This window comes from Triticum dicoccoides, chromosome 5A (assembly GCF_002162155.2).
Source record: "Triticum dicoccoides isolate Atlit2015 ecotype Zavitan chromosome 5A, WEW_v2.0, whole genome shotgun sequence".
Taxonomy (NCBI): Eukaryota; Viridiplantae; Streptophyta; class Magnoliopsida; order Poales; family Poaceae; genus Triticum; species Triticum dicoccoides.
In genome coordinates, this window is record NC_041388.1 from 71,789,868 (window position 1) to 71,805,171 (window position 15,304).

General features: G+C 46.7%; 1 protein-coding gene across 2 annotated transcripts; it reads right to left on the minus strand.

Annotated features, from left to right (window-relative positions):
- Positions 1-2,686: 2,686 nt before the first annotated feature.
- On the minus strand, positions 2,687-8,483 carry LOC119299384. 2 transcript variants are annotated; one of them, XM_037576614.1, is made up of 9 exons: positions 8,144-8,475; positions 5,215-7,840; positions 5,048-5,131; positions 4,742-4,894; positions 4,073-4,236; positions 3,844-3,991; positions 3,606-3,728; positions 3,436-3,523; positions 2,687-3,281 (listed from the first exon to the last, which is right to left on the minus strand). In XM_037576614.1, the coding sequence occupies exons 2-9, from the start codon at positions 7,648-7,650 to the stop codon at positions 3,097-3,099; spliced, it is 3,381 nt and encodes a 1,126-aa protein (XP_037432511.1). In that variant the 5' UTR covers positions 7,651-7,840; positions 8,144-8,475; the 3' UTR covers positions 2,687-3,096. The 2 variants fall into 2 exon arrangements, 1 of the variants encoding a protein (XP_037432511.1); XR_005146194.1 differs by lacking the exon at positions 3,844-3,991 and having other exon boundaries at positions 3,228-3,281; positions 8,144-8,483.
- Between the last annotated feature and the right edge of the window lie 6,821 nt (positions 8,484-15,304).

Here is a 15,304-nt window from a genome sequence, read left to right on the forward strand (position 1 = left end):
CTGAATGGAGGAGTGGAGGGCTACCGAACACAGCCTATTAGCTAGCTGATTTGATGTGAAGCTTACACATTGGATGGATCAAGTTGAACTTTTCATAAGACGGCACATGTAAGGCCAGTAGGCCACTACCTCTGTACACTAATATACGGCATTTTTGCAGTACCGCAAAAACGTTATTTAAGAGGGAATAGTTGATTAGCTAAGAAAATATTTAGACCCAAAATAAACGATATACCGTCAATTCTTGGTGTAGAGGCAGTCAACTTCGTCACCGAAATACACTCTGAGATGCTTTAGGAAATTACACTAAAATGGCCAAATCCAGAACCGAAGTACACTCCGAGATGCTTAAGGAAATTGCACTAAAAATGGCCAAATCCAGAACCGAAGTACACTCCGAAATGCCCAGAAAATTACATTAAAAATGGCCAATTCTAGATTCAGTTGCACTGATAAAGCTGATTTCAAATAGCTGTTTGTTTCCAGACTCTAGATTCGACTTTGCCAGCTGATTTCAAATAGCTGGTTGTTTTCAGATTTCAGATTCGGCTTTACTGGGCAAAGTTGAATCTCGTCCCATACCAGAATCCAAACAAATACGACCTTAGACTTCCACTTGGACATACACCTTCAAACCATCTGCGTCCATCTGGACCGTGGATGTTATTAGCGCCGAACTGCAGGGTGGTTCTGACACATTTTTTTCACAAACCGAAAATAAGCATGAGGACTTTGCAGGAGTCCAGACCGATGATATGTCCGTTTCTCACAGCCCTGACCCACTCAAATCCTATCCCTTGCCCGCACGCGCTAGACTGTCAGTGCTCGCATTCATGCTCGGCCAGAGCGGACGCGAGCGCTCACTGTCGCTAGCATTGAAGCGGTGTGACGACCGAGAGAGCACTGCCCACGCCACTTTCTGATGTAGGCGACTGCTACGCGTTCAAACGACACGACTGCCGCCCGTCCGTCCGTCTGCCGCCCACGGTAATGACACGCGGTTGTCGAGGCGTCTACTCTGGCGCCACCCGTCCATCCCTTTGTCGCCCACCATTGCTATATAAATTGCTGCCCGGCCATAACCGCAGTCATCTACCTTCGATCCCTCTTCGCACCACTCCCATCATGGATTCCTCCCCCGCCAAAGCTCTATGGGACGACTGATGCTGGACCAAAATAAGGAGATGGCCGCCATTGCTGCCGGTTGGTCGACTAATAGGCAGCCGGAGGACGACGACGTCCCAATGGAGGATGCGGCCGACGATGAGTCGGCGCCACCCACCTTGTTCATGCCACCCTCCTCCTCCGTGCCATCCTCGCCAGTGCATTGCATCATGACCATCGACGAGGCACGTGCCAATTACATGGACATGGTGCGGGAGGAGCAGTTCCGGGAGGCGCAGGCCGACACCGCCTACAACCACCAACTCTTTCCGGAGCACCTACAGGCGGAGGAGAAGCTCGCCGCCGGCAGGGCGATCGCGCTGGATGCGGACGTGGCGGAGCAGGAGGCGCTGCTCGAGTCCTACCGCTCCTCCTGCGAGATCTGCCTCGCCCGCTGGCAGTACCGCCAGTGGGCGGCGGAGGCGGCGGTCGCCTACAAGGAGTGCGATGGACCTGGTGTTCGGCGAGAATGATGACGAGGACGACATCACCGGCTCCGCCGAGGCCGTGCCCCTCCATGACGACCACATAGCTGGCACGTCCGTGGGCGCCGCCGATAACGAGGAAGAGTAGTGCACGGTAGGTCGCCGCCGCTCTTGTCCCAGGAAGGCCACTGCTCCTCCCCTCCCGTCGACGCCAAGCTTGGTGGCATGAGCATCGGTGGCCAATTAGTCGCTTGGCGGCGACGTGGAGGCGGACAATTTCAGCTCCCGGGGCTCCGGAGGCGAAGGCGGAGCTGGAGAGTGCCGAGGCAGAGCTGAAAAAGGCGAAGTTTCAGTTCTCGGGGCTCATGGCCAGACACGGGGAACGGCGCCGACAATCATATATTAGGTTAATTAACTATACCTCCAGAGTTGGACATGTAATGAAATCCATCATGTTTATATGAAATCCGGCTGTGTTTGAACGAATTTCGTCCGATTAGTTTGAATTGATGTCAAAATATATGCGACTACAGTTGGATGGCAGCCTCCTGCATTCGTGTCCACGGACTGGTCCGCCTGTGCGCGAACGGATACAGGAGAAAATTTGTGGGTTGCTGTTGGAGATTCCCTAAGAGCATCTCCAACCTTGACTCCCGAATCAGGCTATCCGTCCAGTGAGGACCAGTCTGTGCAAGAGCTGGCCATCCAAACTGAACCATAAATGCACCGTCACATTTTGAATGGAATTTAACAAAAATAAACAAATTTGATGTAAATTTAAACAAATAGAATGAATTTCATTCAAACTTGAATAATTTTTACATGAAGCCCAATGATATTTCGCAGGGTGAACTAAAAGAACCTAAACTGCCACATACTTGATGGCGACCTCATATGCCATGCCAGGCTACCCGTGCTTGATCGGCATAATAACTATACATATTAGGCAACTATTGTTGTAAATGCTCTAACAAAGTTTATGTTCCCTGCAAAGAAAAAAAAAGCAAAGTTTGTGTACTGGTCCGTTCCTTATGCGAATTGATGTAACTAAACTAAACTTGTAGAACAAGATTCTATACTAGAAGTGCAATTACCTCTTGATCAGTTAAGCAAAAACCTCGACTTTATTTCTAAATTTATAAAGGTTCAAAAGTGGCAGTATGTTTTTTGCCAGTTCATCTGCTATATAATTACAATGCTCATACTTTTACAACCAAAGCCCCAAAAATAGAAGCTTGAGTGGTCTGGTAGACCATCACAAGTTTCGCAAACTACACAAAAAATTGCAAGAAACGTGACCGACGCTACAAAAGCCTGCGGTACATGTTAACTCAGATACATACATACTTCAGAAACCCTATAAAATAGTCAAAAAAATAAGCATAGATACATCAAACAGAATACAGTGTGACCATAAATACAGGTATGCTATATACTCGTCTATGCACAAAAGGAGCCCGTGGGATCAGCCAGCTATCTTTTGCTGGTTGATGGCATGTAAGCTTCATCAGCTTCCTGGGGCCTGTGCCCTTGACTGAAGCATCGCTGACATGGCTCGTAACCTATCCGTGACCTCAGTGAATGAGGGGCGGATATCGGGATTGGCCGACCAACATTGCTCCATCAGTATTCGCCATTCGGGGTCACAGGTTTCAGGTACTGGAGGCCGGAGAGAGTTGTTGACGATACCCCCTTCTCACAATTAAAGTATGCAAAGTTACTTTGAGGATTCAATGCTGACTGACTATTAGATGATATGGGGGCACGAATTGACAAAGGATTCTGTGCTTCGACAATTAGTCAATACTGAATCGTAATAAAAACAAGACATGGTTATAAGTATTACCTATGATAGCGCCGCAATGCATATTTGCGTATGGTTCCTCACCGGTCAAGATTTCCCATAATGCTATCCCGAAAGAGAACACGTCCACCTACATGTGTCAATAGATACATATCAGGCAAATGATGGTTGCACATGCAAATGATGATGTGGAGTCTGATGAAAGGTGTTACCTTCTCAGACACTTTGCTGCTGCTACCGTTCAACAGCTCCGGTGCCATCCACGGAAGGGTGCCCCGTACACCACCAGAAACCAAAGTGTTGCGCTTAATTCTCGATAATCCAAAGTCTCCAACCTGAGAATAGTTACACATTACTAATGGAAAGGTCCATGACATCAGAACTAAAGGGAAGACAAGGCTGCTGCTATCTGATAACACACCCCAGCACCTCACGTGGATCTAAAACTACCTTGCAGATTGGCCTCTGAGGATCTCTCAAATTAACAAGTAAATTGTCGCATTTCAAATCAAAATGGACTATGCTTTTCGAGTGCAGATATTCCATCCCAAATGCAGCATCCATTGCAATGATGAGCTTTTTCCGAAGATCAAGCGATCTGCTGAGATCTAGTAAATAGTGACATAACAACAACATTGTGCAGAGTGGAAAACACCGAACAGAAACATACAAAACTCACCTATCCTTCCTTAGAAGAACATTCCTTAGTGAACCATTCACCATAAATTCTGCCACAGTTGCTAATGTTCCTCCAGTTCCATCAGGAACCACACCATAGAAAGCAACAACATTTGGATGATGCAGCTTTGAAAGAATTTGCGCCTCCCTCCAAAAGTCTTTGGTCTGTACAAAAATGCAAGTTGGCATTTATATCTAATGAAGATAATATGAATGTCTTCTATCAACCATGTTTCAATTTCAAAATTTCGATTACTAGTCAGGCTGCTTAAACATGCAGCAACAAGGAAAGCAATCATGCTTCACATGCACAAACCCTACTTTTATAACCAACAAGATTGTGTTAGGTACTACTACCTCTGACCCAAAATGTAGGTCTTTTATAGAGTTGGGCACAAGAATTAAGGATCTGATAAAATGAAAATGCTGCCGTTCATCTATTTCTGCGTATTTTTCTTATTTCCTCCAAATAGAGTTACAAAGCCAATTCTTGATGAAATTAACGAGGGGCTGAATAGGAACAGCATAAGCAGAAGTGCAGTATAGAAAGACCTAAATTTTGGACAAAATTGAAAGGCTAAAAGGGCCTACATTTTGGATTTGTGGTAGGTTGGTTGTTGCTGAATTTCCTAAATGACTAGAAAGGAGTAATGGATATACGATTACTCACAAGTTTCTCTTGTTCAGATGATCTCCCAGCGAAACAGCTTTTCTTGATACGTTTGATAGCAACATCACTTCCTCGCCATTTTCCATGGTAAACAGTTCCAAACGTGCCAGATCCCAGTTCACGTAGCTCCTCGAGGTCAGCATTTCTTATGATCTGACCATACAAAAGTCAGAACAATCCAATGCTGTTATGACTTGCTTATTATAGACAAATCCACTATGGAGATGTTCTTTTATGAAACAAATAGACATCTTAGCTGGAAGAAAACTATAATTACTAAACAAATTTAGAGTGCTAGAACTGCACCTGCAAGCCATACATGCTGGCTTCAAGTTCGGCAATCTCAGCATCACTAATGGTGCCATCTGCAGCTGCTTTATTACCATGGTCCTAACATTTGGAATGAAAAACACAATATGCTCAACCATTCTTTAGGCATGAATAGCATGCTAAATATATAGGATAGGTTATACCTCATTAGCTAACTCTGGCCCATCGCTCTTAGCATCATCATCCTTCTCCGATGAATTAATTGCATGGTGCTGTTCTTCAGCTGCTATTTCAACCTGAGGAATTGGTCTGGATGACGGAATGCTTGAAGGCATATTATCAGTCACATCCTCAACTATAACATGTGCCTCCATTTGAAAATCATTATGCATTCTGCCCCTCAGATTCATGTCCTCATTATTGATGGTTGCACGATCAAATCCAATTACTCCTACATCACTGCAGATGATATTGTGCTGATTAAAAACAGGAACATCTCTCTGTGAAAGACCATCCTTGAAGGTGCCATTGTTAAACATGTTTCCGGTCAGATCAGCATTACTTAGTCCAATAGGCGAAGAGGTAGCCAAACCAGAGCTGTGCACCAAAAACTGGTCGTAATTTTCATTTTGATACACAGGGGATGCTCCATTTGCTACTGATCTTTGTGGCGCAAAAGCTTCAAAAGGGTCAATAGGCAACAGTATATGGGGTCCAGGAGCAACTTTATCATTACCATGCACACAGCCAGCTGTTCCATAATCTGTAGAGACACGCCCTGAGTTCATTTTCTCTACATGAGATCCACGATCTGAATTCGCTGTTTGAGATCCATTAGGGAATCCATGAAGAAAGCGTGAATGAGAATTATCAGTAGCATGCATTGACGTCAAACCTGAGCTTTCTAGAGCATCCAACTCACCTGAGGACAACCTTGCACACGGTGTCTGGTGCAAAGTGAACCTCGTGTCAACAAAAGTGCACTGGGGAGCAACACTTGGACCGGCACTGTTCTCCGGATGATAAATCTTCCTCTGTTGAACAACAGGACCACTATCATGACCTGTTTGCACCATATTACTAGACAAACTGTCTTGTTGGTAATATACAGCTGCCTCAAAACTGGCTCCACCAGGAACTCCTTGATCATACCGCTGGTCAGTATGACTAGAAACAAGGTAATTAGGTTCATCCACACGAGCAATCTGAGGTGGCTTAGCACATAGAAGATCTGGCCTAGTCCCGCTTATTGTTCTCTCCAGTGCATTAGCTTGACACATTGTCTGGGAAAATGAAGGGGGTATGTAGGAATCAAAAGTTAAAGACAAATTGGATGCAGGTTGTTCAGTGCGATCATTTAGTAAAGGATCAGAGAAGGCATGCGGCATGCCATGAATTTGACCAGTGTATTCATGCATACCAGATAGCCAACTAGCAGCCTCCGGATGCACGCACACCTTTTCAGAATAGAAGGGCATTTCCATCGGAGTAGACTTATCATAGCTTGTATGTGAACTCACGTAACTCTCGTTTCGAGGTATACCCAAATCTTTTGCCTGCCTTTGAATTTGAATATTGTGCATGGTTGATCCAGTTCCAACACCTGTGTCTGCATCGCTTTGAGTCTTATCTTGATGGTCTGGAAGCATGGTTTTCAAATGTGATCCATTGATAACTTCATATTTGTGTTCATGTTCTTGATGCGTTGTTAGTTTGTCTGCAGACATCCGCAGCCTAGACTGATTCAAAGACATCCTCTGTCGATTTAAGCCTGGGGAGGAAGTTGCTGCTGACTCAGCCACCATTTGTTGTGAGTATGGAGCAAGAAAAAACTGAGAGGAAGACTCGTTTAAGGCTGTTCCAGCCAAAGCTTTACCTCCACTTTCTATATCTGTTTGACATGCAGTTGAGTCTCTGCAGGGGAGTAGGGAACTATCCAACTGTTGGCTCAACTGGCTCACCAAATTGTTGCCGCTGGTGCTCTGCTTCAGTTGTGAGAGATTGTTCACAGCAACAACAAAATGATATTCTGGCTCACTTTCTAAACTTCTTGCACTTAACGATGTCTCCTCACAATCATTTGGGGAGACAAGAAACATCCGAAGTCTCGGTGAGCCATTGGCCTTTTCAAGACTGTAGTATTCTTCCATCATATTCTGAAGATCCTCTTCACATGAAAGAGAAATCAGAGCATCAAGGTCCTCATCAGGAAGCTGATACTTGATGGTATGAGGCTGGTTGTAGAGCGAGAGGGTTTTATGCACAAGCTCCTTCCATGAGAAGTTTCTGGGTATCGATATGAGACGTGTTTCCCCACCTACATATCTGAGCACCCCGTCACTAGGCCTAGGGAGGATTTTCCCACCAAAGCTACACATGAACTTGACTTTTCCAGCATGTGGGCTTTCGCAGGGAGAAGACATATCTTGTAGACTGTCACTTGAATACTCAGCTGGTTTGAGTCCATTCTCAGAGCGTATGGTCCTCGTGCGCACCAAATTTGCCGGATCCATATCACATTTCAGAGGCAAACCTGCAGTAAGGTTCCCAGAGTCAAACCTGCCAAGACCAAGAATCGTGGTGAGATCCTGATAGACCACATTCAAGTTCTTGTGGTTGGGACCAACTTGGCTGTTCATCTGAAGCAAGACAAAGCAATGGTGGTTGCGCTGTAAGCTCCTCCTCCTCCTTCAACAGCGGAGGACTGGAGCTAATTGCTATATCTTGAAATGCCGAACTATTCATTCATCTCTTCTCTTTAAGACAAAGGCAGTGGTTTCCCCTAACGTAGACCGACCCTGGCTCCGCTCCTTCTCGAGCAAAGCGTAGCTGCCATGAATAAGAAAACAGGGTGAACATCTGTGATCTCTCTACCATCCCCCCAACAAAACAGACAAGAGAAGTCGAAATGAACTGCAAAAAATAAAAAATCGCTGTGTGCAATGTTCATAGGCGGTCGGTATTTTGGGCCGAAGAAGAACTAGTAATCAAATTAGCTCAGCTGGATTCGATAGCTGACAGCCACAAAAAAAATCTCGAAAAGATCCTCCCAATAACAGAACAGAACAGGACGCCTCAGCGATGTGTACCACTCCTACAGTACGAAAATCAAATCAAGCTAGGGCTCCTCACCGAGGGTTCAATCAGCGCGGGACCGCCTCCCCGCCGAGCGAGCGCGCCGGCGGCCGAGCAAGTGGGGCCCGCCCCGCCTCGCCTCGCCGGCGGTGAGGTCGGCGCGGCAAATGGGACGGGGGCGCCGGCGCCGATCTCGCCGACGGGGCGGGCCCAAGCGCATTAGCGGGTTGGCGCCGCGCGGGGGGAGGATCAAATCGCCTGGGAATTTGGTGGTGGGAGGGAGGAAAGGAAAGGGTGGGGAGAGAGAGTGGAACGCGGCAGCGAACGAAACGGAAGGAACGCCAAATAGGACACGGGGAAGGGGACGGAAAGCGGGTTCGTTCCCGGTTGCGCCCGATGCGGGGCGTGCTGTGGTCGGTTGGATGAATTTGCCGGCGGGGCCAGGTAATGTGATGTGTCTGTCTAGGTCGGCCGGCCAGCAGGGTTGCTGTTGGTTGGATCCCTGGCTGACTTCGCACATTATGTGCAACGAGGACGTGCGTTCGAAGGAACTGCCGCCAAAACAAGGGTGTGCCCAAGGAGAGGTGAGAGAAGTAAAGAAGAAGCGTTTGCCTTCTCTTTAGGTTAAGAAATGCGTCCATCGTCAAAGATGAAGACTGCCGACCCTTGGCCAAAACCGACAGGAACGTTGTCCTTTTCCTTTAGATTAGAAAGAAGAATATAACTATGTATGAACCCTTAGAATTACGGTGATGTTATTTGGCAAACGTCAGCTGTAAGGGGATGGAAAGCGAACGCCTTTTTCCTGACAGTTTTAGTTGCTTCGCGAGATCAAACGGTGGCAGTTTTAAACGAAAATGCTTTCTTGTGAAACCGTCGTATTGTTCTGAAGAAGTTGTCATCCCCTCACAGCTAAAATTGTCAACGAAATCGTTCGAAATGCCACTCCTGCACAGCGAATGTTTGCCAGCTAAGAGGGTCCTAGATTACACGTCGGATGCTCCTCAGTGACCACTAGCCTCATCCCATCAGTCATCGACGGCGTTGATATCACTCGAGGAACCGGCCGGGATCTGGGTGACGTCCCAAGAAAAGATGAGGCATTGAACCGCTGTGGAGAAGGGACAATCCTTGCATAGATGGGTTGCACTTTTCGAGGTCTCGTGCATATGCGGCAAAAAGATCATGTGGCTAACATCGCGCAGACAACCAAGAGAATAATTTGCACTTTGGCTCTAGGTCGGCCTTCCAGATCTTGGACGTGGCAACTTTGGGGAATGAGCCCTAGAATCGGGCCTGGTATGCCGAGTTGGAGGAGTATACCCCGGAGGAAGTCCAGATCTAGGAGATGGAGTCGGGGGTACTGGGGTCAAGGACTGGTATTTTAAAACTTGATATTCTCGGGGTTTTTTTTTCTACTATTGTCATCGGTTCAATTTGCCTACTAATCACTAATAAATGCACAAATGTGAAAATCTCCCTATCTTAATGATTTTTTGCAGATACAAACCTAATCTATAGAAAATAAGGCCACATCTGGGAAGTACTTGAAGAGAGGATCAAATCCATAAAAAGAAGTTCGACAGAGGCGTCTCTGAAAGACAGGACAAAATGTGACACGAGCATGCTGTTGGGGTATGTAACAGAATTTTAAAATTTTCTACGCATCACCAAGATCAATCTATGGAGTTATCTAGCAACGAGGGAGAGGGGAGTGCATCTACATACCCTTGTAGATCGCGAGCGGAAGCGTTCAAGAGAACGGGGTTGATGGAGTCGTACTCATCGTGATCCAAATCACCGATGACCTAGCGCCGAACGGACGGCACCTCCGCGTTCAACACACGTACGGTTGGGAAGACGTCTCCTCCAACTTGATCCAGCAAGGGGGAAGGAGAGGTTGATGGAGATCCAGCAGCACGACGGCGTGGTGGTGGAAGCAACGGTGATCTCGGCAGGGCTTCGCCAAGCTCAGGGAGAGGAAGAAGTGTCACGGGAGGGAGAGGGAGGCGCCAGGGGCTAGGGTAGGCTGCCCTCCCTCCCCCCACTATATATAGGACCCCTAGGGGTGCGCCGGCCCTAGGAGATGGGATCTCCAAGGGGGGCGGCGGCCAAGGGGGGTGGAGTGCCCCCCAAGCCAAGTGGGGTGCCCCACCCCTAGGGTTTCCAACCCTAGGCGCAGGGGGAGGCCCATGGGGGCGCGCCAGCCCACTAGGGGCTGGTTCCCCTCCCACTTCAGCCCATGGGCCCCTCCGGGATAGGTGGCCCCACCCGGTGGACCCCCGGGACCCTTCCGGTGGTCCCGGTACAATACCGATTACCCTCGAAACTTTCCCGATGGCCGAAACTTGACTTCCTATATATAGATCTTCACCTCCGGACCATCCCGGAACTCCTCGTGATGTCCGGGATCTCATCCGGGACTCCGAACAACTTTTGGGTTACCGTATACTAATATCTCAACAACCCTAGCGTCACCGAACCTTAAGTGTGTAGACCCTACGGGTTCGGGAGACACGCAGACATGACCGAGACGACTCTCCGGTCAATAACCAACAGCGGGATCTGGATACCCATGTTGGCTCCCACATGCTCCTCGATGATCTCATCGGATGAACCACGATGTCGAGGATTCAATCAATCCCGTATACAATTCCCTTTGTCAATCGGTACGTTACTTGCCCGAGACTCGATCTTCGGTATCCCAATACCTCGTTCAATCTCGTTACCGGCAAGTCACTTTACTCGTACCGTAATGCATGATCCCGTGATCAACCACTTGGTCACATTGAGCTCATTATGATGATGCATTACCGAGTGGGCCCAGAGATACCTCTCCGTCATACGGAGTGACAAATCCCAGTCTCGATTCGTGCCAACCCAACAGACACTTTTGGAGATACCCGTAGTGCACCTTTATAGTCACCCAGTTACGTTGTGATGTTTGGCACACCCAAAGCACTCCTACGGTATCCGAGAGTTGCACAATCTCATGGTCTAAGGAAATGATACTTGACATTCAGAAAAGCTATAGCAAACGAACTACAAGATCTTTGAGCTATGCTTAGGATTGGGTCTTGTCCATCACATCATTCTCCTAATGATGTGATCCCGTTATCAATGACATACAATGTCCATAGTCAGGAAACCATGACTATCTTTTGATCAACGAGCTAGTCAACTAGAGGCTCACTAGGGACGTCTTGTGGTCTATGTATTCCCACATGTATTACGATTTTCGGATAACACAATTATAGCATGAACAATAGACAATTATCATGAACAAGGAAATATAATAATAACCATTTTATTATTGCCTCTAGGGCATATTTCCAACAGTCTCCCACTTGCACTAGAGTCAATAGTCTAGTTACATTGTGATGAATCGAACACCCATAGAGTCCTGGTGTTGATCATGTTTTGCTCTAGGGAGAGGTTTAGTCAACGGATCTGCCACATTCAGGTCCGTATGTACTTTACAAATATCTATGTCTCGGTTTCAACACTTTCACGAATGGAATTGAAGTGACGCTTGATATGCCTGGTCTTCCTGTGAAACCTGGGCTCCTTGGCAAGGGCAATAGCTCCAGTGTTGTCACAGAAGAGAGTCATCGGGCCCGACGCATTGGGAATGACTCCTAGGTCGGTAATGAACTCCTTCACCCAGATTGCTTCTTGTGCTGCCTCCGAGGCTGCCATGTACTCCGCTTCACATGTAGATCCCGCCACAATGCTTTGCTTGCAACTGCACCAGCTTACTGCCCCACCATTCAAAACATACACGTATCCGGTTTGTGACTTAGAGTCATCCAGATCTGTGTCGAAGCTAGCATCGACATAACCCTTTACGACGAGCTCTTGGTCACCTCCATAAACGAGAAACATATCCTTAGTCCTCTTCAGGTACTTCTGGATATTCTTGACCGCTGTCCAGTGTTCCATGCCGGGATTACTTTGGTACCTTCCTACCAAACTTACGGCAAGGTTTACATCAGGTCCGGTACACAGCATAGCATACATGATAGACCCTATGGCCGAGGCATAGGGGACGACACTCATCTTTTCTCTATCTTCTGCCGTGGTCGGGCATTGAGCCGTGCTCAATCTCGTACCTTGCAATACAGGCAAGAACCCCTTCTTTGACTGATCCATATTGAATTTCTTCAATATCCTGTCAAGGTACGTACTCTATGAAAGACCAATGAGGCGTCTCGATCTATCTCTACAGATCTTGATGCCTAATATGTAAGCAGCTTCTCCAAGCTCCTTCATTGAAAAACACTTGTTCAAGTAGGCCTTTATGCTTTCCAGGAATTCTATATCATTTCCCATCAACAGTATGTCATCCACATACAATATGAGAAATGCTACAGAGCTCCCACTCACTTTCTTGTAAATGCAGGCTTCTCCATAAGTCTGCGTAAACCCAAACGCTTTGATCATCTCATCAAAACGAATGTTCCAACTCCGAGATGCTTGCACCAGCCCATAGATCGAGCGTTGGAGCTTGCACACCTTGTCAGCATTCTTAGGATCGACAAAACCTTCCGGCTGCATCATATACAATTCTTCCTTAAGGAAACCATTAAGGAATGTCGTTTTGACGTCCATTTGCCATATCTCATAATCATAGAATGCGACAATTGCTAACATGATTCGGACGGACTTCAGCTTCGCTACGGGTGAGAAAGTCTCATCGTAGTCAACCCCTTGAACTTGTCGATAACCCTTAGCGACAAGCCGAGCTTTATAGATGGTTACATTACCATCCGCGTCTGTCTTCTTCTTAAAGATCCATTTATTTTCTATGGCTCGCCGATCATCGGGCAAGTCAGTCAAAGTCTATACTTCGTTTTCATACATGGATCCTATCTCGGATTTCATGGCTTCCAGTCATTTGTTGGAATCTGGGCCCGCCATCGCTTCCTCATAGTTCGAAGGTTCACCATTGTCTAACAACATGATTTCCAGGACAGGGTTGTCGTACCACTCTGGTGTGGAACGTGTCCTTGTGGACCTACGAAGTTCAGTAGCAACTTGATATGAAGTTTCATGATCATCATCATTAACTTCCTCTCTAGTCGGTGCAGGCACCTCAGGAACATTTTCTTGAGCTACACCACTTACCGGTTCAAGAGGTAATACTTCATCGAGTTCTACTTTCCTCCCACTTACTTCTTTCGAGAGAAACTCTTCTCTAGAAAGGATCCATTCTTGGCAACAAAGATCTTGCCTTCGGATCTGAGGTAGAAGGTATACCCAATAGTTTCTTTAGGGTATCCTATGAAGACGCATTTTTCCAACTTGGGTTCGAGCTTTTCAGGTTGAAGTTTCTCCACATAAGCATCGCATCCCCAAACTTTTAGAAATGATAGCTTAGGTTTCTTCCCAAACCATAATTCATACGGTGTCGTCTCAACGGATTTCGACGGAGCCCTATTTAAAGTGAATGCGGCAGTCTCTAAAGCATAGCCCCAAAATGACAGCGGTAGATCGGTAAGAGACATCATAGATCGCACCATATCCAATAGCGTGCGATTACGATGTTCGGACACACCATTACGCTGAGGTGTTCCAGGCGGCGTGAGTTGTGAAACTATTCCACATTTCCTTAAGTGTGTGCCAAATTCGTGACTCAAGTATTCTCCCCCACGATCTGATCGCAAGAACTTGATTTTTCTGTCATGTTGATTCTCAACCTCACTCTAAAATTCCTTGAACTTTTCAAAGGTCTCAGACTTGTGTTTCATCAAGTAGACATACCCATATCTACTCAAGTCATCAGTGAGGGTGAGAACATAACGATAGCCACCGCGAGCCTCAACACTCATTGGACCGCACACATCGGTATGTATGATTTCCAATAAGTTGGTTGCTCGCTCCATTGTTCCTGAGAACGGAGTCTTGGTCATTTTACCCATGAGGCATGGTTCGCACGTGTCAAATGATTCGTAATCAAGAGACTCCAAAAGTCCATCTACATGGAGCTTCTTCATGCGTTTGACACCTATGTGACCAAGGCGGCAGTGTCACAAGTATGTGGGACTATCATTATCAACCTTACATATTTTGGTATTCACACTATGAATATGTGTAACATTACGCTCGAGATTCATTAAGAATAAACCATTCACCAGCGGAGCATGACCATAAAACATATCTCTCATATAAATAGAACAACCATTATTCTCGGATTTAAATGAGTAGCCATCTCGAATTAAACGAGATCCTGATACAATGTTCATGCTCAAAGCTGACACTAAATAACAATTATTGAGGTTTAAAACTAATCCCGTAGGTAAATGTAGAGGTAGCGTGCCGATGGCGATCACATCGACCTTGGAACCATTCCCGACGCGCATCGTCACCTCGTCCTTCGCCAGTCTCCGCTTATTCCGCAGCTCCTGCTTTGAGTTACAAATGTGAGCAACCGCACCGGTATCAAATACCCAGGAGCTACTACGAGTACTGGTAAGGTACATATCAATTACATGTATATCACATATACCTTTAGTGTTGCCGGCCTTCTTGCCCGCTAAGTATTTGGGGCAGTTCCGCTTCCAGTGACCACTTCCCTTGCAATAAAAACACTCAGTCTCGGGCTTGGGGCCATTCTTTGACTTCTTCCCGGCAGCTTGCTTACCGGGCGTGGCAACCCCCTTGCCGTCCTTCTTGAAGTTCTTCTTACCCTTGCCTTTCTTAAACTTAGTGGTTTTATTCACCATCAACACTTGATGTTCCTTTTTGATCTCCACCTCCGCTGATTTCAGCATTGAATATACCTCAGGAATGGTCTTTTCCATCCCCTGCATATTGAAGTCCATCACAAAGCTCTTTTAGCTCGGTGGAAGTGACTGAAGGATTCTGTCAATGACCGCGTCATCTGGGAGATTAACTCCTGGCTGAGTCAAGCGGTTATGCAACCCAGACATTTTGAGTATGTGCTTACTAACAGAACTATTTTCCTCCATCTTACAACTGAAGAACTTGTCGGAGACTTCATATCTCTCGACCCGGGCATGAGCTTGGAAAACCATTTTCAGCTCTTCGAACATCTCATATGCTCCATGTTGCTCAAAATGCTTTTGGAGCCCCGGTTCTAAGCTGTAAAGCATGCCGCGCTGAACGAGGAGTAATCATCGGCACGTGACTGCCAAGCATTCATAACATCTTGGTTCTCTGGGATGGGTGCATCACCTAGCGGTGGTTCTAGGACAT